The 27,580-nt window shown below is 43.7% G+C and overlaps 2 protein-coding genes across 3 annotated transcripts in view; both read left to right on the top strand.

Annotated features, from left to right (window-relative positions):
* MBD5 (methyl-CpG binding domain protein 5) overlaps positions 1-27,580 on the top strand; it is a 198,792-nt gene that overhangs the window by 3,904 nt on the left and 167,308 nt on the right. The window lies entirely within an intron of this gene.
* Positions 17,977-19,776, top strand: LOC120301132. Its single transcript, XM_039327849.1, has 2 exons — positions 17,977-18,122; positions 18,867-19,776. Exon 2 carries the CDS (start codon positions 18,903-18,905, stop codon positions 19,755-19,757), a length of 855 nt encoding a protein of 284 aa, XP_039183783.1. The 5' UTR covers positions 17,977-18,122; positions 18,867-18,902; the 3' UTR covers positions 19,758-19,776.

Below are 27,580 nucleotides of genomic sequence, written 5' to 3'. Positions count from 1 at the left end.
ACCACTGCACTAGAGAGTCAACTTGATCTGGTGATGAAGATGTTGTTCTAATAACAGGGAGATGTGGATTTTAGTTTACCCTCAGCCATGGAAGCTCAGTTGGTGATTTTGGACCACTCTCAAACCAATCTACCTCATAAGATTGTTGTTAGGGGAAAAACAGAAAAAGAGATTGTTCTGTTTGCCTCCTTGAGTTCTGGAATGAAAGAGTCAATATAAGTCTAACCACTAAATAAGTAATCATTGCACATATAGCTTTAAAATATTTCATGGAGATCTTTTATGTGAGTTAACAATTCCTGAACTATGCAGTCCAAGTTAGTTTAACATGACTTAAATTCCATAGGTCTTGTTCATTAAATGTTTTCTTATTTGCAAGGTTTCCTGCAGATGGAAAGCTGGCATCTGTACAATTAAAACATGTCTTGGTTTGATCGATAATGCTTGGCCACTGAGAGATGGGCAAATTCTATGTTTCATACATTTAATCAGGAGTAAGATATTCAAATTAGTGGGACGTAATATGGATGACGTGTGATGGTTCAGATTACACTGGGATCCTAGTTTCTGTTTTCTTTGTCAGCATAAAGAAATTATTTTTCAATTTACAAGCAGGATCACACTAAACTATCAGTATATTTTTCTATAGTACCAGTGTTTATACTGTTGTATTACTTGTGGTAGTACAATACTGTAGTTGTCATCTAATCATCTCTGTACAGTTGCAGCCAACACGGATATTAGTTTATTGAATATAGGCCTTTTCTGAGAATCAGCTGTTTGGGGGACAAACCTTGAGAAAGGAACTATCCAAACAGATTCTCAACTTCCACTTTTATGTAAATTTTAAGTTTGTGTGTGTGGGTGTGTCTGCGCGCACACGCATGTGCGTTGGCAGTCTTGAAAGTTATTGTTTTGGTAGAATGTTTAGATTATTCACATAGATTATTGCTATATGAACTTCAGTAACCTTCTGAAACCTACCATATAGCTAAGTCATAAAAATGAATAGTAGCCATTACAAATGGAATTGTGTCTAATGATTTTATTGTTTCAATAACATCAGCATTTCTGATTGCTTATTGTTTTGGGATGGTACTAGGAATAATTATGTTATTGATAAATGAATGTAATGCTGGCAATGCTAAATAATCAAGTTACTAAGAGCATGTGGTATCTTCCATTCCAGTCACTTGAGTGAGCCTCTGACAGTTGAAGCTGACTTGCTCCTTTTGAGAGAAGCTAAGGGAAATGCTTCATTACACCCACCAAAGAGGCTTGACAAGAGCTCTATCCAAGGCCTTAGTATACCTCCCCAAGTCATATATCTGTCAGTACTCTAGTTTAATGTTGTATTACAAAACCTTTGCAAGAGATTTCTTGCAAAAAAGATAGGAAGACCTGAGCTTAGGCTATTTTTAGCAGCAAGCACCGTTATTTTACTGTACCCAATTTCTGGATTTCTGGATCATAAAAAGAGTTTCTTTAAAAATTTGTTCATTGGTTTGTTAATCAATGAATGCATTAACTCGTGTTTTTAACTTTGTGTTGCTTTTCAGCCCTGTTTTCTTTATATCATTCCTTGTTTAGAACTTGTTTTTAAAATATTATGAATAAATAGAGGTTGTAGAAATGAATGTCCAAGCATTTGAGTATATTTCAAGTTTCTCTGGAAATCAATTAGGAAGTCTACCTCTTTCATTGAAATAATCTGGCCTGTCTTTTCTAAGCTTGGAAACAAAGGCAAATATATTTGCATATTTTACATATATTTTGACTTTTGTGCATTATCAAATTCCACTGTAAAGGCAAAGAAATTTCCCACCTGAACTGATCACACATTAATACTATATTTTATTCCACCCCTACTTTTTCCAATAACAGCCAACAATATTTGCAGTAATTCTTTCTTGCCTTAACTTCCTCATGTCTTCTGTAGGTTCTTACTGGCATTAATAGAAGCAAACAAAGTTATAACCGGTAGCCAGGACGGATTTGTTAAAAACTGATCATGCCAAACCAATCTTATGATAAAGTGACTAAATTAATAGACCAGCGAAATGCCGTTGATGTAGTATACTTAGTTCTCCAGCACTGGAGATGGATAATCCACGCAGTGGGTTGAGACTGCATTCCTGGCCAATCAGATCAGTCAGCCAAAGTTGCCACGCCCCGTCTTGGACCATGATCCTTTAGTCTTGACTGATCTGGCCATGCAGAGACATCTACAACTTTTGGCTCCTGGGCAGGTATAGTTCCTTTCCATTAGGGGGGATTTTTTCTAGTAGCTGAAATTGCTTAGTTTAAAAGTTAATTAGAGATAATTTAATTCAATTTAATTGACCACTCAAAAATTTCCTTGCTAAATTGTTAAACTCAGGAAGTCAGATTCCTACAGGGGAAACCACCCCCACTTAAAAGGGGGAAATCCCTAACTCCCCTCCCTAACCAACCCCAGCCACCTTCCAGCAGCCGGCAGCCGCCTTAAACAAACGGGGAGGCTCGGGCAACCCCTCGCGTTTAAAACAAACAAAAAAAAAAGACAGAAAGGCAAGCAGTTAGCGAGGGAAGCGGAGGACAAAGGGGACGCATGCTGGGAGGGAGATTGATTAAGGGAAACAGCTGGCGTGCGAAGGAGCAGTCTTTTCACTCCAGGCTGCTCAGGATTTTTTAAACGAGGCGCCATTGTCTGCACAGCTGGAAGCACGCGCAGCTCTTTGTTACAACCGCACGTGGCATAGGCAGCCTTGTTAACACATGCGCAGTAGTTTCCTGGCAGCGGCGGCCATATTTTTTGTCCAAACAGGGGAGTTAAAGTTCCTTAAGAAAGCTAGGTTCAGCCGCTGGAGTGAATTAATAGGCAAGCAGTACTGGGGTACTAAAGCATCTATTATTCATTCAGAGACATTCAAATCAGACACATAGCTACTGGTTCCAGGACTTGGTGTCTTCTACCTAAAGTAAATAAGAACCTTTCATAACTAACTGTGTTTAGTTGCCTTTGGCTCCTTCCAGACTTCGGGTCCCCCATTAGTGGCCCGTACGCCTCTGGATTTAGTGGTGGGTCCCAGGCATCCCCAGTCGCGTGCCTGTCCTTACCCACCATAGTCAAGCCGGGTTCCAGGCATTCCCATTAGCGTGCCTGTTCTTATCCGTGCACAGTGACTAACTCTGACAATTTGCAGAGTCTGCTCCTGAGTTCCAGACGCCCCCAGTAGTGCGCCTGTCCTTACTCAAAGTTGGAGCTCTCCTACTACCTGGGTCCCCCCTATCGCGGCCCAGCGTTAGTGGAGAATGGAGGAAGCAATCATTCCCTCCACTGGAGCCCCGCCTTCATCCTCTGGAGCACCTGCTTCAGAGGATTCGGAATCCTCTGCAGCCCCTAGAAAGGCTGCAAGGAAGTCATCAAAGAAGGCTGACAAACAGGCAATCAGAAGACACCAAGCCCTAGAAAAAGAGTTCGACAGAGCCCAGAAAAGGGCCAGAATTGAAAATAGGCAGAATGGGGGAATAGGTCCTGATCTACCGCTGGGTCTCCCTTCATCCCCACGGGCCATTTGGTCATTAGGGAGCTCATCACAGTCCCAAACAGAGGGTGGGATAGGCGAATTCTCATCGCTCTCCCGATCCCCCTCCCCACGGAGGTTACAGGAAACCCCGAGGACCATGCTAACCACAGCACCTGCAGGGTCGCAGGCAATGGTCACTCCTCCTGCATTGACGGGGGATCTGCTAGCTACCCTAATAGCACAGGCAGTGGACCGTGCATTTGAGGCCAGGGCTCAAACTTCAAAAGCCAAGTCTCTAGGACTTAGAACGAGGCATCGGGAGGAAACGGAGGACCATCAGGACCTCTCCTCCGTCTCAGACTCGTCGGTCTCTGAGGAAGCTTACCTGGACCAGCCAGGTACGTCACAAGGGATTCAAATGTCTGAGGAGGAGGAGGACACCTCACCTCAAGGGCCGTCCTTCAGCGGCCTGTTTAACCCTTCTCTTTTTGTTACTATTCTGCGCAAGGCTGAGGCCACAGCCCATCTGGGGCATGGGACACCAGCGGAGCCTGTCACAGTTGACACGGAGGCTGAGCCGACGTTCGCCGAAAAGGTAACCACTCAACACCGCATACCATGCCCGACCATGTTCCTAAACACAATAAGGAAACAGTGGGCAGCGCCAACCTCCCTACCGCTTCCTAGCAATGCGGAGAGGAAGCTATTTAACGTAGCAAGGGAGCTAGAGGGAACATTGGAGGTGCCGGTGGTGGACGAACCCATAGGTCCCCTGATATCGGACACGGCCATATCAGGAGATTTTGCTGAGGCTCTTAAAGCCGAGGACCGAAAGAGTGAGTCCAACTACAGGAGAACGCACCAGGCAATAGCTTGGGCTACCAGGGCATCTACCTCCGCGTCCTTTTTCACCAGAGCCACACTTTGTTGGCTCCGTGAGCTACAGGGCCGGGTTCCCATGGAAGATATACGCACTCATCAGGAACTCAGCAAAATGGTAGCGGCCATGGAATATGCGTCGGACGCAACACTTTTAGCGACCAAGTTTTCAGCCAAGGCAATGGCGGCAAACAACACGAGCAGGCGCATCCTCTGGCTAAAGAACTGGCAGGCGGATACCAAATCCAAGTGGAAATTGGCTTCGGCTCCGTACCAAGGGGCAAAGCTGTTTGGTGAGGCACTAACGCCATACCTGACAGAGAACAAGGACAAGCGCAAGGTCCTTAAACACATGCTTAAAAGGCAGGACAAGAGACCCGGCTCCTGGGGAAGGAAACAATCCTTTCGTACGGAAGCCAGGGTCAACTACTTTCAAAATTCCCAACCCTTCCAAGCTAGACAGGATAGGGAAAGACAGGGGGACAGACAGAACACAAGACATAGGCAAACACAGGGAAGACGGCCCTTTCGGGGGAACAACCGCCCCTTCCGCCGTACCAGATGACTCCCGCCCAGACCTTCCCATAGGGGGCAGACTAGCAGGGTTTGCTCCCCAGTGGGAAGAGACCACCACGGACGTATGGGTCAGGAACACCATACGTCATGGTCTATCTCTAGAATTTCTCTCAAAGCCCCCGAACCGCTTCCGCCCGTGCCCCTGTCCCACAAACCCAACAAAGAGAAGGCTCATGAACGAGGCCGTTCAGCACCTTCTAAACATACGGGCCGTAGAGCCGGTGCCGATGAACCAGAGAGACCAGGGGTTTTATTCTATCCTCTTCGTGGTCCCAAAACCCTCGGGGGATTGGAGAGCCGTTTTGGATTTGAAAAGGCTAAATTTCTACATAAAATACCGCAAATTCAAAATGCAGACACTACGCTCCATCCTTGGAAGCGTAAGGAAAGGGGATTTTCTGGCATCGATCGACCTCACGGAGGCATACTTGCACATCCCTATCTCTCTGGCTCACCGCCGCTTTCTACGGTTTGCCTACAGGGGGCACCATTTTCAATACAGGGCACTTCCATTCGGCCTGTCATCAGCGCCCAGGGTGTTCACCAAGATTCTGGCGGTTCTGGCAGCACAACTAAGAAACGTACCAGTCAGAGTCCAGTGCTACCTGGACGATATTCTAATCCAGTCATCGTCCGCCCAGCAGTCTCGGGCGGACCTAAAGTTAGTGATAAAAATGCTGCAGGACCACGGCTTCTCGGTGAACTTTCCAAAGAGCCATCTAACCCCAACTACGAGAATACTCCACCTGGGAGCGGTCATAGACACAAAGGAATGCAAGGTGTACCTATCACAGGAACGCCTCAGCAGCATAAAGAAAGCCGTAAAACAGGTAAGCCGCGGTCAGTCAGTGACGCTGGTCTGCCTCTCCCAGCTGCTAGGGAAGATGATATCGACCATAGCAATAGTTCCTTGGGCAAGGCTGCACTCAAGAGAACTGCAATGGTTCATGCTCCCGTTTCAGAGACAACAAATCAGTGCATCCCGGAAGAGGGTAGGCATACCTCTGAGAGTACGACACTCCCTCAGGTGGTGGCTATCTCCAGCTCTCCTCAGGGGGTCCCCCTTCAGGGAACCAGACAGAGTAGTAGTCACAACAGATGCGAGCTTATTCGGCTGGGGAGGCCACTTGGGGACCAAGTGGACACAGGGCCGCTGGTCAGCGGTGGATCTCCGACACAACATAAACTGGCTCGAGCTGCGGGCTATTCACCTAGCGTTAAGGCATTTTCACAGCAGCATAAAAGGCAGGCACGTACTGGTCCTGACGGACAACATGACAGCCAAGGCCCACATAAACCGTCAGGGGGGCACACACTCTCGCTCGCTCTCGGCCGAGGCCCTCCTACTGGGGGCCTGAGCGGAACAAAATCTGGCCTCCATAAAGGCCGACCACATATCGGGGGAGGCAAACATCCAAGCAGATCTGTTGAGCAGATCAACAATAGATCACTCGGAGTGGCAACTACACCCGAGGATCTTCAGGGAGGTCTGTCACCGCTTCGGGCTTCCCCAGGTGGACCTTTTTGCCTCTCCTTCCAATGCCCACCTAACTCGCTTCTTCTCCCGATTCCCATCCAAGGGAGCAGAGCAGACGGACGCGTTACGGAGCCCATGGCCAAGGGGGCTCCTGTACGCGTTTCCACCCTTACCTCTCCTTCCGGCGGTAGTACGCAAGATTCTGCGGGAAAGGGCCGAGGTAATCCTTGTGGCCCCTTATTGGCCAAGGAGACCTTGGTTCGCAGACTTGAGGAGTCTCTCCCGCACGAATCCATGGCGGATTCCTCCGGAGAGGATCTCCCTCAAGCAGGGGGAGATCTCCCACCCAGAGCCACAATGGCTACAACTAGCCGTCTGGCTCTTGAACGGTCAATTTTAGCCAAGGGGGCTTGCTCACAGGGTGTAATTAGGGTCATACAGGCATCAAGGCACCCCTCCACGAACCGTATCTACGAGGCCACGTGGAGAAGCTTCCAATCATGGTGCTCTAAACAGGAATTGTTACTCGAAGGGATCACAATTCCCAAGATCCTAGAATTTTTACTAGATGGCCTAGAGAGGGACCTCTCGCCAAACACACTGCGCAGGCAAATCGCCGCCCTCTCAACTATACTTTCTGCCAGCCCCGGTGAATCCTTGGGCAAGCATCCCTTAATACGATCCTTCCTCAAGGGGGCTGCAAACATCAGACCGCCAACCGTGCACAGGTATCCATCGTGGGAACTACCACGAGTACTACAAGCTCTTACCAGAGCGCACTTCGAACCACTCAAAACATGTGACATTCGCTATCTGACCCATAAGGTAGCATTCTTGGTAGCCATCACGTCAGCTCGGTGGATATCTGAGTTAGCTTCTCTCTCAATGAGGAAGGACCTGTGCCATTTTCACAGGGACAAGGTAGTCCTAAGAATAGACCATTCATTCCAAAGGTCAACTCCCTTTTTCACAGATCACAGGAAATAGTCCTACCAGACTTCTGTCCAAACCCAGCTCATCCCCTGGAGCAACAATGGCACACCTTGGACGTACGCAGGGCACTAAGACATTACATTTCACGCACAGCGGAATTCCGACGCTCGGAAGCGCTTTTCATATCCTTCAACCCTGCTACTAGGGGCCGGAAGGTCTCGTCCTCTACCATCGGTAGGTGGATTAGGGCATGCATCACGGGGGCATACCAGGCGGAGTCCTTGCAAGTCCCCAAGCATATCACAGCCCATTCCACAAGGAGTGCTGCCACCTCAGCAGCATGGGCCATGCAGGCTTCTATTGAAGAGGTATGCAGGGCAGCCACTTGGGCCTCGCCCTCTCCATTCATTCGTCATTACAAAATCGACAGGTACTCCTCTGCAGAGGCCTCCTTCGGTAGGAGGGTTCTCCAGCAGGTGCTAGACCAAAGTTGCACACGGGACCAGTCTATTCCCCAACCCAAGGGACAATAGGCTTTGGTATGTCCCACTGCGTGGATTATCCATCTCCAGTGCTGGAGAAGGGGCGTTGACTTACCTGAACGCCTTTTCTCAGCACGGAGATGGATAATCCACACCCACCCTTATAGGCTAGAATAATAGGGTATATTTAGTGGAGCCAAAACGTCTTACTGTCAGTCAAGGGCTGCGCTCGAGTCAAGACTAAAGGATCATGGTCCAAGACGGGGCGTGGCAACTTTGGCTGACTGATCTGATTGGCCAGGAATGCAGTCTCAACCCACTGCGTGGATTATCCATCTCCGTGCTGAGAAAAGGCGTTCAGGTAAGTCAATGCCCCATTTCAGTAAGGCATTTGACAAAGTAGACCACAACCTACTTCATAGTAAGTTAGAAAAAGGCGGAATAGACAACATCACCACCATATGGATTTGTAGCTGGCTGACAACCTGTACTCAATGAGTAGTCCTCAGTGGTACTACATCCACATGGAGAGAAGTAAGCAGTGGGGTACCACAAGGCTCCGTGTTAGGCCCAGTACTCTTCAATATCTTCATAAATGACCTAGATGAGGGAACAGAAGGGGAATTCATCAAATTTGCAGATGACACTAAACTGGCAGGAATAGCCAACACCCCAGAAGACAAATTCAGGATCCAAAAAGATCTTGACAAACTTGAACAATGGACCCTATCCAACAAAATGAACTTTAATGTGGATAAAAGCAAAATTTTACATTTAGGCAGGAAAAATCAAAGGTATAAATACAAATTATATGAGACCTGGCTCAAAAACAGTAACTGAGAAGGACCTTGGAGTCCTGGTGGATGATTACTTGAATATGAGCCAGCAGTATGCAGCAGCAGCCCAAAAAGCTAATACAATCCTGGGTTGTATAAACAGAGGCATAGTGCTGCTTTACAAAACCCTAGTAAGACCACACCAGGAATACTACAACCACTTTTGGTCACCATACTACAAAAAAGATGTTGAGACTTTGAAGAAAATTCAGAGAAGAGCAACTAAGATGATCAAAGGCCTGGAGACTAAAAAATATGAAGAACAGCTGCAGGAATTGGGTTTGGCTGTTCTAAAGAAAAGAAGAAACTGGTGACATGATAGCAGTATTCCAGTATTTGAGGGGCTGCCACAAAGAAGATGGGGTAAAATTATTGTCTAAAACACCAGAAGGCAGGACAAGAAACAATGGTTGGAAACTGATCAAAGAGAGAAGCAACCTGAAATTAAGAAGAAATTTCCTAAGAGTGAGCACAATTAATCAGTGGAACAGTTTGCCGCCAGAAATCGTGGGTATTCCATCACTGGAGATTTTTAAGAAGAGATAGTCACTTGTCTGAAATGGTATAGGACAGTGATGGCGAACCTTTTAGAGACCGAGTGCCCCAACTGCAACCCAAAATCCACTTATGCATCGTCGGGTGCCAGGTGGGTGTGGCCCATTGGGTGGGCATGGCTGCGGTGGTAACAGCAGACTGGGTGGGACTAAAAAGTTCAATCAATCAATTCCAACTTTGCAAGATTTTTTTTTCCCCATGAGAAGTTGAAATTGACTGATTGATTGAACCTCTTTTTTTTGTACATGGCGGCGGAGGCCTAAAACGAAAAGGTTTTATAAAACCCAGCTGAAAGCCTAGGACTGGGGCGATGGCGCGCATGCCCACAGAAAGGGCTCTGAGTGCCACCTCTGACACCCGTGCCATAGGTTCGCCACCACTGGTATAGGATCTCCTGCTTGAGCAGGGGGCTAGACTGGAAGACCTCCATGGTCCCTTCCAGCTCTATTATTATAATATATTATATATATTCTACTGTCTTCAGCAATGGGTTCTAGTTAGGTTCTGTTTTCTATTTAAAACAACAACAACAAAGAGTTTAGATTCGTGATCATTAAATTTTGTGATTTAATACTGAAGATTCTTGGGAGTGTCTTTCAACCAATTCAGGCATTGACATTAGCACTTTAAATTTCATGCTAAACTTACAAACTATTCTTTTGGAATAAAACTGACTTTTCTGCAAATTGTAACAAAAGGACAGGTCTAGTGAGTGGATGAGTTTCGTATTTTGATATTACATTATTTATCTGTATGGCAAACTTGGCATGTGCTTTCTTCAGCTCTACTTCTTTCTTATTAAACTCAATCTACAGTAGAATCCAAGAATTGTTTGAATTCCCATATCCTCATGTTTTAATGGTGGTACAACTATTCTTCAAAAAGCTTCAAATATTATTTGCTTATGGAATATCTGAAGTGAGCTAATTCTGATGACAGGAAATATAGGAGAAGGTAAGGCAGATCCTGGGGATGGAATGAAAATAGGAATCAGCCTAGAATCCCTACATCAGGGGTGTCAAACTCAATTTCATTGAGGGCCGCATCAGCATTGCGGTTGCCCTCGGGGTCAGGTGGGTGTGGCCAGGGTGGGTGCGGCCTACTGGGTGGGCGTGGATGAAGTGGGTGTAGCCTATTGGGTGGGCATGGCCAGCTCTACATCGTTCGCATCAAGGGTGCCTGTGGGGGCCTGGGCAGGAGTGGGACAGATCTGAGGGTCTCTGGCAGAAGGGGGTGGGATGATATCATTTGATATCATAACAAAAATGTATCTTTTCCCTATCTTAGTAAAGTCCAAGATACCTATAGAACAGGAGTAGGCAACTTTGGCTCTTTTATGACTCGTGGACTTCAACTCCCAGAATTCCTGAGCCAGCCATGCTGAGGGGAAAGGGAGAGGTTTCCAAGCTGAGCCATGCTGGCTTAGGAATTCTGGGAGTTGAAGTCCACGAGTCATAAGAGAGCCAAGGTTGCCTACCTTTGCTATAGAATAATGCAAAGAAGCTCAAGTCTGTGGTCCTGAATATTTTCTAAACCTATTATCCAACATCCTATGATACAAGAGCAAAAAGGTCTAACCAGATGTGGTGGATTTTGTTTTAAAATTTAAAGGGTTTTGTTTTTGCTTTTTCTTAACTAAATGGCTCAAATCTTTTGGCCTTCTGGTATTAGCAAATTAAGTTCAGTGGCATATGTTTGTTAAAACAATATTGAGAATCAGTTTTGTATCTGATCCTAGGCTTGCTAAAAGTTATGGGCCAAGATGAATTAAAGGAAAGGGTTGTTAACTAATGACTTACGAATGAATTGCTTATGGGCACAGGTTATTTATTCATTTATTTATATCCCGCCTTTATTATTTTTATTAATAATTCAAGGCAGAAAACATATCCACCACACTTTCCTTCTCTTTTCCCGACAACAACCCTATGAGGTTGGGCAAAGAGAAGGACTGGTCCAAAGTCACCCAGCTGGCTTCCACTTACAATCTTCCATTTTCTAGCCTGGTCTTTAACCACTAGACCAAACTGTCTATATATAGAGAGATGATTACAATGAAATAGATTCATTGTGATAGAAATAGTTGTGTAAAATTTCATGTATAAAACATTCACAAACATACATTTTTTCTTTTTCTTTTTTCTTTTTGCTTAGCTGTCAATGTTTTTCTTTGCCCCATTTTATTAAACATAACTTTAAAAAGAATTGGGTAAAGGACAGTTTTACAAGGTGAATTCATAACTGAATATTAAACAAATACAGAAGCATATAAACGAAAGTACCAAAGTTAAGTACAAAAGTTAAGAGGTCCAATTGTAGAAAAAAAATGCTGCGAAGGAGAAATGGTGAAATCAGTTGAAAAGACAGTACAGTCAAACCTGTCAGAGAAGTGAAAAAAGGTATAAAGAAGACGTACTTGATAAATGAGAACATTTCAAAGTCAATAACAGAAGTTTAACTATATATAGCCAGTTTGGTCTAGTGGTTAAGAGCAAAACAAAGAGAAATAGCATAATCAGGGTAATTCATGATACAGAATAAAGAAAAATCCCTATTTTGAGGAAATAGGAGATAACCAAGGATAACCAAGTAACAATTAATATAAAAATGCTGTTATTTCTGCACGTTGACATATCCGCTTACTTCTGGATTAAAATTATAGTTTGCAAGTAATCTGAGCAATACTATCTCTCTACAAAAGGAAGATATTGGCAAACACAGAAAAACTAAAGTTTTGCTGAAAAAAGATTGAAAATGCTCAACAAGACATGGTGACAGAATTGTTCAGAAAGGGCCTAGTGTTTCTGTAAGAAGAAATAACTAATTGGCTGAAATCTCAGATTAAGAAAATAAAATTTTGAAGTCCAATTTTCTGTTTCCCAAAATTGACATCCAGACAGCACTGAAAACTTACATATATAGAATGTAAAAACAATTGTCAGTACACTTATCTTTTTGTCCTTTGTGTTTGCTTAGTTGAATTTATAACCACTGTATTCTTAAGTAATGGTTGTTAGCAGAACTATTCTCACTGAATTTGTCGTTCTCACTTCTGCATCCATCCAGATCTGGACATCCTGCTTCTACCCATTTAACTTTATTCTTATGAATGCAAAGAACTAGAAGAGGGAATGTTATTAGCATTCAGCAGATTATTCTGGACAGTACAGAATTACTGTAACTATTAGACTTAAGATATGTAGGACAGCATTTGGAGAAAATTAACAACAAAATGTCATAGTAACGTATTAATCAGTATTCAGTTGGGGGGGGAATATGTGTTGGGGTTTTTTTATGCACCTTTTTCTTTTTTAATGTCTTGATTGTTTTGCTTTTTTATTTTTTATCCTTTTTTGGATTTTTTTTTTTTTTTTTGGAGCTTTGTATTTAAACCTTGTCTTGAATAAAATAAAAAAAGAGATGCAAAAAAAGAGAACTTGAAATAAATAAATATATTATTGAGACATATATAATTTCTCTTTCACTATATTCAAAGACGTTTCATACTGCTTATGAGCAGTAGCATAATTGCATTTTTAAACAATGATTTTCCTAAATTAATTATTTTTAATGATTATTTTTTATAATTCTAAATGTTCTGCTTATAAATTTTATCTGAGAATGCCGAAGTCTTATCAGAGAAAAGCAGAAAAAAATCTTTACCTAAAATCTCTGACCATTTCATAAATGGTCAAGATGGGCAGCACATAATGTAAATCCAATTAATAAATAAATAAAAATATCTGCGACAAAATTGACAGCGATCAGTCTCCTCGAACAAGAACTTTAAATAAGTTTTAAAAAACATATTTGCTTCTTTCTTGTCAATTGTCCAATTCCCTGATTCTTTTAGGAGCTTTTTCATGTAGGTTTTTTTTCCAGTCGTACAGCAACCTTTCTAGAATAGAACAAATAGCATTATGTGTAATGTTGCAACAACTAGCCAAGTGGTACCATTTTATTATTTTATTGTCTACTTCTTCCCTAAATTTTCTTTACTGAATTGCCAATTTTCTGTTCCATACATATTTAGTACAACCCCATGATCACTTTCCTGGTCAGTCATAATCTGAAACATGGGGACGTTTTGTTAAAAAGAAGCCACACTTTATTTATTTAGAAAAATAAGGAATAATTTTATTTCAATGTATTTGCCATGCAAAGTTTTTTCCATTTCCAGTGGTAGCATCTCATTTAATACTGTACCAAATTTATCTGCTAAAATGTGGTTTATTCAAAGATTTATCATTTTTGAAAGTGGGGTTATGGTTTCTTACCTACACAGATTTTTTACACAGCAACTAACAAATATTGTGTACATTAACTAAACGAGATATATCTTCAAGTAGATATTCATACCTGTCTTCCTTAAAAGATCAGAACAGGCAAAGAATAAACTATAGTCATTTTTAAATTAAACAGTTGTCTGTGAAAAAAAACAAGCACTTAATGCTTGTTTGTTAATCTGCTCAGTTGCCCTGAATTGACACTTTTAATTTCTTTCTGTATTAGATCAAGAAATATTTTATAAGAAAATGGTTAAAATATGGACCAACTTTTGTTTACGTTTCGAAGAAGCCTATTGCAATAGAATGTATACTTTAAAACTTAGCAGAGGAAAAAATTGCTAGCAATTTAATTTTTCCAAATTTATTTAGGCATAACAAAGATACTGAGTTATTTCATTTAAATTGTAGGTGCCTCAAAGAATTCATAGGTAATTACGTTACAATAGGTATTATTTTGGTGAAGATTCAGACTTCTGTAGTGAGCGAGGCCTGAAGGGGGCTTCATCTTTGCCTAAATTTAGTCAGGATATAAATTATTTTTCCCCACTTAGCTTATGTTTGTACATTCTATGCAAATGTTTTTTTTAAGAACTTTATTTAAAATGGTAGAACTCTTAGAAGCCAATGCACAAATAACTTTAATATTAAACTTTTTTAAAAAGAGCTCAAAGTTCAGCACTTTTCAGTAAATCCATAAACTATATTGTTTCTTAAATGAAATCCTATAGTGGTTAGAAACTTCATGCAGGGAATTCATTTTCCTTGGTATAATAATTTGCTGAAGAGTTTTCCCAGTAATTCAAATCAGAACTGTACTTTCAGAATAATATAAAGGAATTTGATGTCGTAGATTGGATTGGTCTAGTCTGGCTTCTGTTTCAGGAATATATGAGCAGAAATCTCTGGAAAGGCCATAAACAGGACGAATTTGCAAAACAACCTCTTCTCATGTTCTCTAGCACTAGGTATTGGGCACATACTGTCAATGACAATCTATGGGCATCGTATTTGCTAGCCATTAATTGTGGTATTTTTCATATATGTTTCTAACTCACTTTTAAAGCAATCTAGCCTTTAGAAAATCTTGTGACAATAGAAGTCCATTATATATGCCATAAAATATTGCTTTAATATGTCCTGAATACATCAATATTTAGGGCTGTTGTTTGTTTTTGTCATTGTTTTGAACAATCTTGGGATCTAGGATAATTTGAAAAAAATAAAAAAAAATCTATATTTTCTTTTCACATTTTAAGGGAGTTCCACCCCCTCAACTTTCAGTTTCCTTTTCTGAGACCATTCCACCTCTATAATGCTCACTTTTTTGTGCCTTCTTTTATTATATTAAACTTTATTCCAACAAAAGTTGGAAAACTAAGAGAAAGAAAAAAAAAGTGTAGTGACTTTTTTTAGTGCATGAAAATAGAATTACAAGCTCAACCATTTGCTTTACATTTCAAGCCATTTCTATAACAGCAACAACATTCTAATCATCAAAACCTAAAATCAAAGTTTCATTTTTTACCCAGTTTCTATAATACTTTTTGAGGTGCAGTGAACAATATTGTACATTATATTCTTAATGATTAAACATGAATTTGCCTTGTCACAGAGGTAGCGTAGTGGGCTCACCTTTTCATTGAGCTACGTGTAGAATGTGGGTTTTTTTTTTAAGTGTTTCACGGTCTTTGATATTTATACTAGGTTCGTGGAACAACTGAGGTTTTGTAAATTCCTCCTATCCACACATTATTTTGAGGCATTTTAGTTAACCCTTTAAAGCCACTGAGATGCTTCACTATATAATTTTAACACAGAATCATCCCTTACCTTCCAAACCAAAGGCAAGTGGTGAAGACAGAAATGCATTCACAACACTACCTCAAGGTTCATGCTAAGCTAAGTGGTAAATCTTGGCTCTACAACTATTGACTTATTTGATAAAAAAAAAAAAAACCTAACAGATACAACAGCTAGTTTGATTTCTTTACAGTATGGCAGACCACAATGAAGCCATATGTATACAGAAGATCTGTCTCCTGCACTATACAGAAACCAGAGCCTGTATCAGCCTTGAATTCATAGATATAAATTCTAGGTCTTTTTCTCCCACTTTTATCGTCAATAGACTCTTAATTCTTCTCTTGGAAGAAGGCACCTGATACAGGTTGGCATAATAGTTCTCTCTAGCCTGGGAACAGTGGCTTCCTGCCTTGGCAATTTTAGTTCTCACGTCTACAGATAATAATGTTTCATAATTTAGTGGGACTTTTATCTTTTTATTTTTTTCCCTTTTAGATATTGTATTTTTCCTGCCTTGTGCCATGCTAGCTCTAGGTTTAAGAGATCTTTTAGAGATCTCTGAACTAAGTTCCCTTGAAGGTACACTTTACCACCTACTTTATCCAAATGCCCATTTCTGTGGAATAAGAATATGATTCAAAAGATTTGTACATCAAAAACTATTACTTCTTGTCTCAAAGTCAAATTAATACATGAGATAATTTTTCCCCAAAATGGAATAATGATAAGACACTATGCAAACTTGTGCTTGAATTAGATACAATCAAAACAGACAAAAGGATGTATTTATTTGATGTTTATGCGTTGGTAAGTCTAACAACCACAAATAAAATAAAATACAAGCAAAAATATTGTAGTGCTAGTAAAAATCAGGAAAAGATATATAGGATAATGAACGTAAATAACATTTATAGAAAGTGAATCCATAAAATATTAATATAAAACAATTTCAGTCCTTTAACATATTACTAAATTTAGTGATGTGGACCATCTATTGCTCCCGTCTTCCCAATTTTGGTACAATATGTTATTTTAATACAATGACATTTATATAATATATACCTTTATAAAATTCTACAATTCTTAGAGTATGAAATGTAAATAAGTAAAAAGAAGAAAGATATTCTGTATATTCATATAAATCTTTTGGATTTATTTGATGTTTTTTAACATAATGTATAATTCAACTTTAGAATTCACTACCATGAGATGTGTGCTGTCAGCTGGGTCGGCTCAAAAAAATGTTGAACCAATTTATGCAGGTCATGGGGAGCAATGACTATTAGCCTTCATGATAGTGTGACTGCCTCTGAAAGCCATCTGCTGGGGGACTAGTAGGTCTCCTTATGCAGTTGGTTGACCACTGTGAGAACAGACTGTTGGACTAGATAGACCGGGTGCAGTCCAGCAGGGCACCTCCTATGTTATTAAATGTTTACCATATAAACACAATGAAATGCAATAAGACCAAAGTATGTAAACACAATGAAATGCAATAAGACCAAAGTATGTTTTTTTTGAATGAGGCATAATCTAATATCTATTGAATCAAATACTACTATTTTGCCATATTAGGCAGGTAACACTTGCCCTTTAACAAAAAAAGACACATTCATAATTTCATCTAATAATTAACCCAAACTATAAATCCCAATTTCTACCTATGTCTTCCATATAATAAATATTTTTTATTAATTCTGAAGTCTGGATTATTCCAGAGCATCAGTTTACCATAACAAAAAAAATCAAAAGGCCATTTCCTGGAAATAATGCACCACAGTCTTCAAATCAATGAAACAGTGAAAGAGCTCTTGACATTTATTATGTATTGTGGCAAGAGAGAAAGTCCAATTAATTAAAAGTGCTATATATGAATATTCCAGATTGGCCCAGGAGAGAAAATTTCTACTAAGAGATATCATAAAAATTTGGTCCTAAATAATAGGCATACAAATTCATATAACTGAAGATTTGTAATCCCTTAACTGTAACTTTATTTGGAATATTGCAGTGTGTTGTATGTGGGATTGCCTTTGAAGACTACCCGGAATTTCTCCAGCACTGGAGATGGATAATCCACTAATGGGTTAACTTAATCCTGCCCAATCAGATCAAGTCAGCCAAACTTGCCACGCCTGTCCTGGGCCTGATTTGCCCCAGTTTTCAACTTGACCTCGCCCAGAGCACACGTGCAGGTTTGCTCACAGGCAGGTAGATACCATTAGTGGATTATCCATTTCATTATTAGATTTAAGAACTTTATTTCCTTCTGAGCCCTCTGAGCAGCGTTGGGACCAACGCTCCTCTAGAGGACCAAATTTACTGATTCCCACTGGGACTCAGCTTTCCAAACGGAGGACTCTGTTTGGCATCTAAATTACCCCCCTCCTTCCCCCCTCGCCTAGGAAAGGGAGGCTTTCCGCTTTTTTTCCTTTTCTTCCTTTCTTCTCCCCCCCCCGAATCTCTGGGTGCTGGGGTTTGCGGCTGCAGCCCGACAACCTTAAGGAGACCGGCCCTGGCTTGCGGAGATCATAGGGACCTCGGATCGACGGCCCACGGTTTGTTTTCTGACACTGCGGCTAGGACTCTGTCGTCGGGGCTTGCGGTTGCAGCTCCGATAGCCAGGAAGAGCCGGTTTGGTGTGTGGAGGCCGCAGGGCCCTCAGATTGTCTCGCGGCATCTCTAGGACGTTCCGGGGGCGGTGGGCTTGTTGGAGGACCGACGAACAGCTGAGAAGGATCTCCTTCAGCTCCGTTCCCTCCGGAAAGGGTCCAGCATGCCGGGTGAGTCTACACGCTGTGGGGCCGGAGGGGGGGATCGGCTTGAGTTGTGGTTGCCATTTTGATGACTGCGTGGCCTCTAAAGCCTTGCTGACTCAAGGGAAGGTGGGGAGTGGGGAAAAGACTTTCCCACCCATTTAGCCAGTCCTTAAATTCAATTAAATGCTTTCTTCTCAGCCCCTGGGTGCCTTTTTCAGTGAAGGCCTAGATCGGGAAAGGGGCCCTGCAGCCTGCAGCTGCCATCTTGGAGGCTTCGGCCTAGCCCAGACCGAACAAGGCATTACTGAGGCCTCCCTTGACAAGGGCCTTTTGCCTGATTGTAGCAGCCAAGGTTACCTTGGGGGGGGGGAATTCTCTCAGGTTATTCTTGGAAATTTCCCTGTGGTAATTGAAATTTTTCCATTTATCCTTGGCATAGGCCCAAGATATTTATATTGGGCCTCCTGGTGTCTTAAACCCTGGCCACCTTGGGGCTTGCTAACCACTACAGTAGTCCTAGCCTCTGACACTGTGCTGTTGCCACCTTCAAAATTTTTATTTTTAATTTGGTCAAGTTTGCTGGCCTGGCAACATAGCAAGCCTCACTAGCAGACTGCAGTCCACTTAGGTGGAAGTAAGAGCGACTGCAAGTAGAACCGGGGCCCTGCCTTTTGGATACCACTGGTTCAGTGGCCAGGGGGAGTGGTAGGGCAACCTAATTCCAGCCTTTGCCCTACAACCTTATCAGCCAATTGATCCCTTTCCCAGGTGCACCCGCTCGCGCACCTGAAGTTTCATACCAGCATGGAGGATAACACGGCTTCCCAGTCCAGGGCCACCTCTCCTTCCTCTTCAGTCCGGAAAAGGCACAGATCTCCTTCACAAGAGGCCGCTGGCGGGATCACAGCCAAGGTCAGGCCCAAGGCTGCTTCTGGGGGGAAAACCTCCAAATTGGCTGAAAGACAGGCTAGCAGGAGACACCAGGCATTGGAAAAAGAGTTTGAAAAAGCTCAAAAACAGGCCAGGGCTGAGACTGCTCAGACAGAGTCCACCTTTTTTGATCTACCTCTAGGTCTTGCTGATGCTCCTCAGGAGGTCTGGGCACCGGCAGAACCCAGCTCTTCTTATGACCAAGCCGAGGAGGTACCTGAGGTGCAGGCCTTCAGGTCCCCCCACACCCCGGAAGCCACCTTTACACCTACGGCTGCAGGGCTTAGAGGGGAGGAACTCACCCTCTCAGCCCTGGATGATAGGATTCAGGCCTTGGTAGACCAGGCAGTGGAGCGGGCCCTTACGATCCGGACCCCGTTGGTGCCCAGAGCGGAATCCTTGCTCTCCATTCCTCTTTCATGTCCAGTATCGCACAGTTCTCGAGACCCTCCTTCTCCCTCCTATTCTTTTTTAAGCGGGGTCTCAGCGACCCCAGAGCAGGATCAGGCGCTCGACGCTTCATGGTCAGAGGAGGAGGAACCGATTCCGGATCCGCCCCCGTTTGGAGGGCTATTTAATCCATCGCTTTTCCTCCCTCTGCTTCGCAAGGTTAGCTCAGTACCACATGGGAGAACCAGCCAGCCCGCCCCAGGAGCTCCCTCAACAGATCCAGAGGCGGACCCTGTCTTCATTGAACCAGTGGCCACCCAACATCATTTCCATGTCTAGCCTTGTTCCTCAACACAGTTAAGAAACAATGGGCTTCCCCGGGTACGTTCCCCCTTCCAGGTGTTAATGATAGGAAGTTGTTTAGTGTGGCCTCAGAGTTAGAGAAGGCACTGAATGTACCCACAGTGGATGAGCCCCTGGCTCACCTGTTCTCCCCTGCTGCTATTTCAGGGGATATGGCAGAGGTCCTAAAATCTGAGGAACGCAGAGCGGAAATGACCTTTAGGAGGTCACACCAGGTGGCAGCGTGGTCCATCAGGCCATCCACCTCAGCTTCCTTTTTCACCAGGTCCGCCCTCATCTGGCTGTGCCAACTGCAGGCCAGGATCCCTGCGGACGATGTTCGCACACATCAGGACCTGAGCAAGCTAATGGCCGTGATGGAGTATGCTTCTGATGCGACATTGCACGCTGCTCGATTCTCTTCCAGATCCTTGGCTTCCAACATGACAGCCCGCCTCATGCTATGGCTAAGACACTGGCAGGCAGACGCCAAGTCAAAGTGGCGCCTGGCAGCAGCTCCATACCAGGGCGGTAAGTTGTTTGGGGAGGACTTAGCCCCATACCTGTCAGAGAACAAGGATAAAAAGAAGATCTTGGCCCATATCACTAAACGATCAGATAGGCGTACTACCCCTTACAATCGTAGACAGACCTTTTGGGCTGCCTCTACCCCAACAGTCACGCAACCGTCTTGGACCTTCACGCCCAGACAGGACCGTCAGGCTGACAGACCAGCCACAAGACCCAGGCAGCAACTCCAGTCCAAACGGCCCTTTTGAGGCGGTGGTCGCTCCTTCCATAAGAAGTGACCCCCCCAGGGGAGCCTCCCATAGGGAGAAGACTCTCCCTCTTTGTCACTCAGTGGGAGGCCACCACCACAGTCGCCTGGGTCCTGGACACCATTCGCCACGGCCTGCCTCTGGAATTCATATCCAGTCAGCCAAAAAGGTTCATTGTTTGCCCCCTATCAAAGAAGCATGCAAGGAGAGGTCTCATGCAGGAGGCCATTCGTCACTTACTAGACATCAGAGCCATAGAACCGGTACCTGTGGCCCAACGAAGGTGCGGATTCTACTCCATCTTCTTCGTAGTCCCCAAGATCTCGGGAGGATGGAGGGCAATCTTAGACCTAAAGCGCCTGAACCTTTATTTGGCATACCGAAGGTTCAAAATGCAGACACTTCAGTCCATCCTTGGCAGCGTCCGAAAGGGGGACTTTCTCACCTCAGTGGACCTCACAGAGGCATACCTCCACATCCCCATCAGTCCCGGCCACCGCTGGTTTCTCAGGTTCAGCTACATGGGACAGCATTACCAGTACAGGGCACTGCCATTCGGCCTGTCGTCGGCTCCAAGGGTCTTTTCCAAGGTACTGGCAGTTCTTGCAACACATCTGAGATTGATGCCGGTTCGGGTGCAATGCTACCTAGACGACATCCTAATACAATCGTCCTCTCTGCAGAGGGCTCTGACAAACCTGAGACTGGTGATCGGAGTCTTGCAGAGCCACGGCTTTTCAGTCAACTTCAAAAAAAGCCAGACAGTCCCATCGACCAGATTGCTCCACTTAGGAGCCATCATAGACACGGTAGAGTGCCGGGTTTATCTCCCAGGAATGCAGGGGCAGCATACTGGACCTAGTTCTCAAGGTCTGAAGAGAGAAGGCCATGTCCGCCTCCGGGCTCTCCAAGCTCCTGGGAAAGATGATCTCGTGCATCTCGATTGTGCCCTGGTCCATTTTACATTCGCGACCCATCCAGTGGTGTCTACTCCCTTACCAAAAGGAGGGAACAAGCACTTCCACCTGAGAGGTAAGGATTCCACCTTACGCTCCCTCAGATGGTGGCTCTCTCCAGCCATGACCAAAGGGTCTCTTTTCAAGGACCCTAGGCGACTCACGGTCACGATGGATGCCAGTCTCTCTCAGTCTCAATGGGCCCAAGGAAGGTGGTCTCGGGCGGACCTGAGACACAACATCAACTGGCTGGAGCTCAGGGCCATACATCTTGCCCTTCGCCACTTTCGCTGCAGCATAGCGAAACAGCATGTACTCGTCCTTACAGACAGCGTGGCAGCAAAGCCCCATGTGAACAGGCAGGGGGGCACCCGGTCCCGGGCGCTCCAGGCCGAGGCCCAGCAGCTGGGTTCCTGGGCAGAGGCCAACCTCGCCTCACTCAGGGCGGACCACATCTCGGGGAGGCAAACAAGAGGGCGGACGTCCTGAGCAGGTCAACTGTGGACCACTCGGAATGGCGTCTGCACCCGAGGCTATTCAGGGAAATCACTCACAGATTCGGTCTCTCCATCATAGACCTGTTTGCCTCCAGGGCAAACTCACAGCTCCCGTGGTTCTTTTCGCGGTTCCCAGCTCAGGTGGGGAGGGAGCAGATGCCCTCCGGACCTCATGGCCAGAAGGCCTACTCTATGCTTTCCCCCCCTTCCCCTCCTTCCAGCGGTCATCCGCAAGCTTCTACAGGAGAGGGCAGAGGTCCTCCTGGTAGAGGTCCTTACTGGCCGTGGAAACCTTGGTTCGCCAACCTCGTTGGTCTTAATCACGTCCCTGGAAAATCCCTTCAGACAGGGTATCACTGATCCAGGGGGACCTGACTCAACCAGACCCTCAATGGCTCGTTAGCCGTCTGGCACTTGAACGCAGGATCCTGATCCAGGAGTCCTGCTCGCCAGGGGTCATTGATATAATTCAGGCATCCCGTAGACTGGCGACAAACTGCATCTACAAGCCCACATGGCAGAACTTTTGCCAGTGGTGTTCCACTCGTCAAATACCTCTATCGAGATTGACCGTCCCAGACATTTTAGACTATTTGCTGCAGAGACTGAATAAGGGATTGGCACCTAATACCTTGCATAGACAGGTGGCGGCCCTTTCTACCCTGCTCTCTTACAACATGGTTAGTTCCCTGGGGCAACACCCCTTGATCCGCTCCTTCCTCAAGGGAGCTACAAATACCAAGCCACCGGTGGTCCACAGGTATCCCACATGGGAATTGCCTAGGGTCCTTCAGGCTCTTACCAGGGCTCCCTTTGAGCCCCTCAGTTCATGTGACATGAGGTTCTTATCCCTCAAGGTCGCCTTCTTGGTGGCCATTACTTCGGCCCGGCATATCTCTGAGATGGCCCTCTCAGTCAGGGAGGACCTGTGTATCTTCCCCTGGGATCGGGTCACTCTCCGCTTAGATCCCACCTTTGTTCCCAAAGTTAATTCTCTTTTTCATAGGACCCAGGACATGGTCCTTCCTGATTTCTGCCCCAACCCGTCCCATGAGCTGGAACGGCGATGGCATTCTCTGGACGTCCGACGGGCTCTCCGTTACTACATCAAACGGACGGCCCTCTTCCGTAGCTCTGAGGCTCTCTTTGTCTCCTTACCTTCGTCCAGGGGTCGGAAGATCTTGGCCTCCATAATCACTCGTTGGATAAGAGCTTGCATTGCAGGGGCGTACCAGTCCAATTCCTTGCTGGTTCCTCCCTGTGTCATGGACCACTCTACACGCAGTGCGGCCACCTCGGCGGCCTGGGCCACGCAGGCTTCCATCGAGGAAGTGTGTAAGGCAGCCACATGGTCTTCCCCATCACCGTTCATATGGCACTACAAACTGGACAGGTATGCTTCCGCCGAGGCATCCTTTGGCAGGAGAGTCCTCCAACAAGTGGTGTCTCGCGGCACGGTTCCAAACTTGCCCGCTTCCCCCCCGTAAGGACAATGGGCTTTGGTATGTCCCATTAGTGGATTATCCATCTCCAGTGCTGGAGAAGGGGTGTTGTCTTACCTGAACGCTGTTTCTCAGCACGGAGATGGATAATCCAAACCCACCCAATTAGGTCCTTAGGCCTAGGGTCTGTTCTGTGAGCCAGCACGTCATGCTGTCAGTCAGTAGCTGCGTCCTCGTCGAAAACTGGGGCAAATCAGGCCCAGGACAGGCGTGGCAAGTTTGGCTGACTTGATCTGATTGGGCAGGAGGATTAAGTTAACCCATTAGTGGATTATCTATCTCCGTGCTGAGAAACGGCGTTCACGTAAGACAATGCCCTTTTTATCTATAATGCAGCAGCCCAGTTATTGGTCTGCATGACACCTGTATTCTGGGCTCTGCATTGACTTTCAGGTGCTTCTGAGAACCACTTAAAGTGCTGTTTTAACCTTTACAGACTTAAATTGATGGATACCAGCATATTTGTGGGACCATCTTCAACAGTTTTAGCCTGTCTGATTCATAATCCCAGATTAACCTGTTGGAAGTCTCCATTTCTGCAAACTGAACGGGGCACAAGCGTGCATGCACTGCTTTTCTGGTACTGAATCTGCCCTTGAATAGCTTCCCTCTAGAACAGGGGTGTCAAACTTGCAACGTCACATGACATGTCACGATGTATCGTGACTTTTTTTCATTGCTGGCAATGGGGTGGGCGTGGTTTTGGCATGACGCATCTTGCCCATGGGCCGGCAGTTTGACACCCTGCCCTAGAAATTCAGGAAGGTATTAAAAACAGAAATATTCCAGAAAGCATTTAGAATGTGAAATATCACTTCTTAAATTTATTGATTCTGAAATTGTTTATATATTAATTGCTTGCTGCTTATCTTAATTTTGTTTTATATTTTATTATTGATGCTATATTATGTTTTCTGTGGTTTTTATTATATTGTGGACATTTTTATCATGTTGTTTATAGATATATCATAAAATTCAAAGAATCTCTTTTTCCAGAAAACATAAATTAAATAATAATATTGCTATTTTTATATATAAATACAATTTCTTTATGCAATTATAGTAAAAAATAGCCACTTTTGTAATAATTGTATGGAAGTAGAAAACTGAGAAACTTCAGTATTTGTTTAACTAACAAATACTCAAATTCTGCTTTCTGAATAGTTTGAGAAAATGTTTCAGAAACTTACTAATACTTTTTTTGTTCATTTTTTTCTAGATATTAAAACTTCAGGAATTCTGAATTTTTCTTTACGCCATTGTTTTTCTTTTGGAGACAGAAGATACATGGTTCACTCTCTTAAAATAGTCTCACTAAAAGTATAATATAAAAATGTAAATAGATCTCCAAAATTTCTAACATTTTTATATTAATAAACAATATCATGGGCTTAAAAAGATGTATTTATTACCACCATTTCCCAATTTCTTCTATAATTGACCATGGTGTTAACTGTTGTAGGTCTATAATCCAAACTGTTAGTACGATTCTGTACTGAAAATTTAGTGTTTATCTGATGAAAATTTAGATTATTTTTACATAGTAGTTTAAGGTAGATCTTGAACAGTAATAATGCTTTAAAATTGTACTGTTTCTTATAACCTTGTTCATTTTTGAGAGATTAATTCTTCAAGATATACATAAATTAAGAACATATGGTAGGCAGAAAGATTTGACATTTACATTTAAAAAATTCTAGAATACCTATAATGTGTAGCTCATATGACTCCAGATATTTTACAATAATAATAAAGTGCTCTGGGGCTTTAGAATTTAATCAGACAGGCACCTGCCACATAACACACCAGGCTGTCTGGATAGAGGATGTAGCAGTACCTGGAGACAGCAGAAGAGAAGAAAGTGGAGAAGATAAAAAAATGAAAAGGTTTGCAAATAGAAATAGAAGATCTGTTGCAAAAGAAAGCAAAGGTAGTACCAATAGTAATAGGGGCCTTGGGTGCAATCCCAAAACAACTGGAGCACCACTTGAACATCATTGGCATTGGCAAATTCATCATCAGTCAGTTGTAAAAGGCAGCTTTACTCGGAACAGATTACATCCTGCGACAATATCTGTAACACCATCTAGCATCCATATCTGCCTATCCCAGGTTCTTAGAAAGGACTCGATAGGTAGACAAAAATGCCAAATCCAGTCTGAACATTTGGCTGACTATACAACAAACCTCCCCCACCACACACACACACATATTCAGCAATATATAACAATAACATGGGAGTCTATAATAAGTCAAAAAGAACTATAAAAGTTCCCCAACCATGAAACAAAGTTTTTCCATGTAATTAAATAATATAAACTTTACTTTCTTGTAAAATATCAGACGGGAGGATGCAAAGACTGGAACTGCAACATGATGTTCCATATCGGGGACAGAGGAGGATTGGATCAGTTTCCCCCTTATATGATGAAGGAATGGAACCCCACACCTTTCTCCACACAGACAAGCATAACCTAGGAAGATTCCACTTAGAGGAGATGGTCAATACAATATCTTAGAACAGGGCTTTTCAACTTTAGCATCGAGCAGGTGGTACACGACCCCTAGCCAAGTGTAGTGGGGAAGGGAACAAGCTAAAGCGGCACCACACAGGCCTGGAGGAGATCAGCTGGAACTGCAGGGCTTGGCAGAAGCCCCAGGATCTGCACGCCTGGCTAAATGCTGGTTGGAACTTCTGGCGCACCCGGAAAAGAAGAGGGCGGAGAGAAAGGAGAAGCTATAAAAGGAGCAGATTTCGGCAGGAGAGGGAGAGGGACAGAAAAAAAAGATGGAGAAAGAGAGAGACGAGAAGAGGTTTTTATTAGCCAAGCGGTGAGGAGAGAGAGCGAGAAGCCTTTGCAAGCAAAGTGTGAGTGAATGGGAGAGCGAGAGAGAAGCTTTTGTGAGCAAAATGTGTGAATGAGAGCGAGAGAGAAGCTTTTGCGAGCAAAGTGTGTGAATGAGCGAGAGAGCTTTTGCGAGCAAAGTGTGAATGAGAGTGAGAGAAAAGCTTTTGTTAGCCAAGCGGTGAGGAGAGTGAGCGAGCAGCCTTTGCAAGTAAAGTGAAGTGAATGAGAGAGCGAGAGAGAAGCTTTTGCGAGCAAAGTGAATGAGAGCAAGAGAGAAGCTTTTGCAAGCAGAGTGAATGAGAGAGAGAAGCTTTTGCGAGCAAAGTGAGTGAAAGAGAGAGAGAAGCTTTTGCAAGCAAAGTAAGTGAAAGTGGGAGAGAAGCTTTTGCAAGCAAAGGGTGAGTGAATGAGAGCGAGAGGCTTTTGCGAGCAAAGGGTGAGGGGGGGTTGCAAGGAAAGAGGGAGAGAAAAAGGGAAAAATGAGAGGGAGAAGGGAAAAAGAAAAAAAAGCATTGACTTTTGACTTCCACTATTGCAGTAGGAAGCAAGCATTAGCACCGAACTTCAACTTTTTACTTTTCCATAATATTATAAACTAGCCATTTCTATAACAACAAATGGATCTAAACAGTAAAGCCCAAAATCCCCCCCCCTTTTTTTTTAGTCATCACATTTTTGACACCTTGCTAAGCATTGGTGGTACTCGAATATTGTCATGTCCTAAAAGTGGTACAATCTGTGAAAAGGTTGAAAAGCCCTGTCTTAGAATCAAGCCATATATGGTTTTATGAGTAAAAGCCAGCACTTTATACTAGAAGCCCAAAGTAATAGTAACTAATGAAACAATTGCAGAACATGTGCTCATGTAATCTTAGGATATTCTTTCCCACGTTTAATATTCTTATATTTTTCACCAGTTTTCCTATGTTCTGCACACTTGGACAACCGAAAACTTTTCTAAAGATTTATTGTTTTACTGGAAACACAAAAAATATTGGTCAGTTACTTTCAGTTAAAATTAATAACCTATTTAATAGTTTGTTGGTTCAGTTACTGTAAACAAATAATTATTATGTAGAGGAAAATATTTGTAGCTCAGGGTTGAATGGAGGGGTCCTTGGTGCTCTCTGAGACACTAAGAACCCCTCAAGTACCCTAAAGCAAATAAATACATTATTGTCAAAATTTACAAATACTGGTATTTCTGTGCTTTTCTTTTCTCAACCTGGATTTTTAA

The sequence above is a fragment of the Crotalus tigris genome, unplaced genomic scaffold, assembly GCF_016545835.1.
Source record: "Crotalus tigris isolate CLP2741 ecotype Arizona unplaced genomic scaffold, ASM1654583v1 scf7180000024369.3102671, whole genome shotgun sequence".
Taxonomy (NCBI): domain Eukaryota; kingdom Metazoa; phylum Chordata; class Lepidosauria; order Squamata; family Viperidae; genus Crotalus; species Crotalus tigris.
The sequence above is the reverse complement of the archived record's forward strand: the minus strand, read 5'-3'. Positions and strand labels throughout refer to the sequence as shown.

What these genes read in the sequence shown, in the direction of transcription:
- LOC120301132 (XM_039327849.1), top strand. Translation starts at nt 18,903, where the DNA reads ATGGAGGATAACACGGCTTCCCAGTCCAGGGCCACCTCTCCTTCCTCT.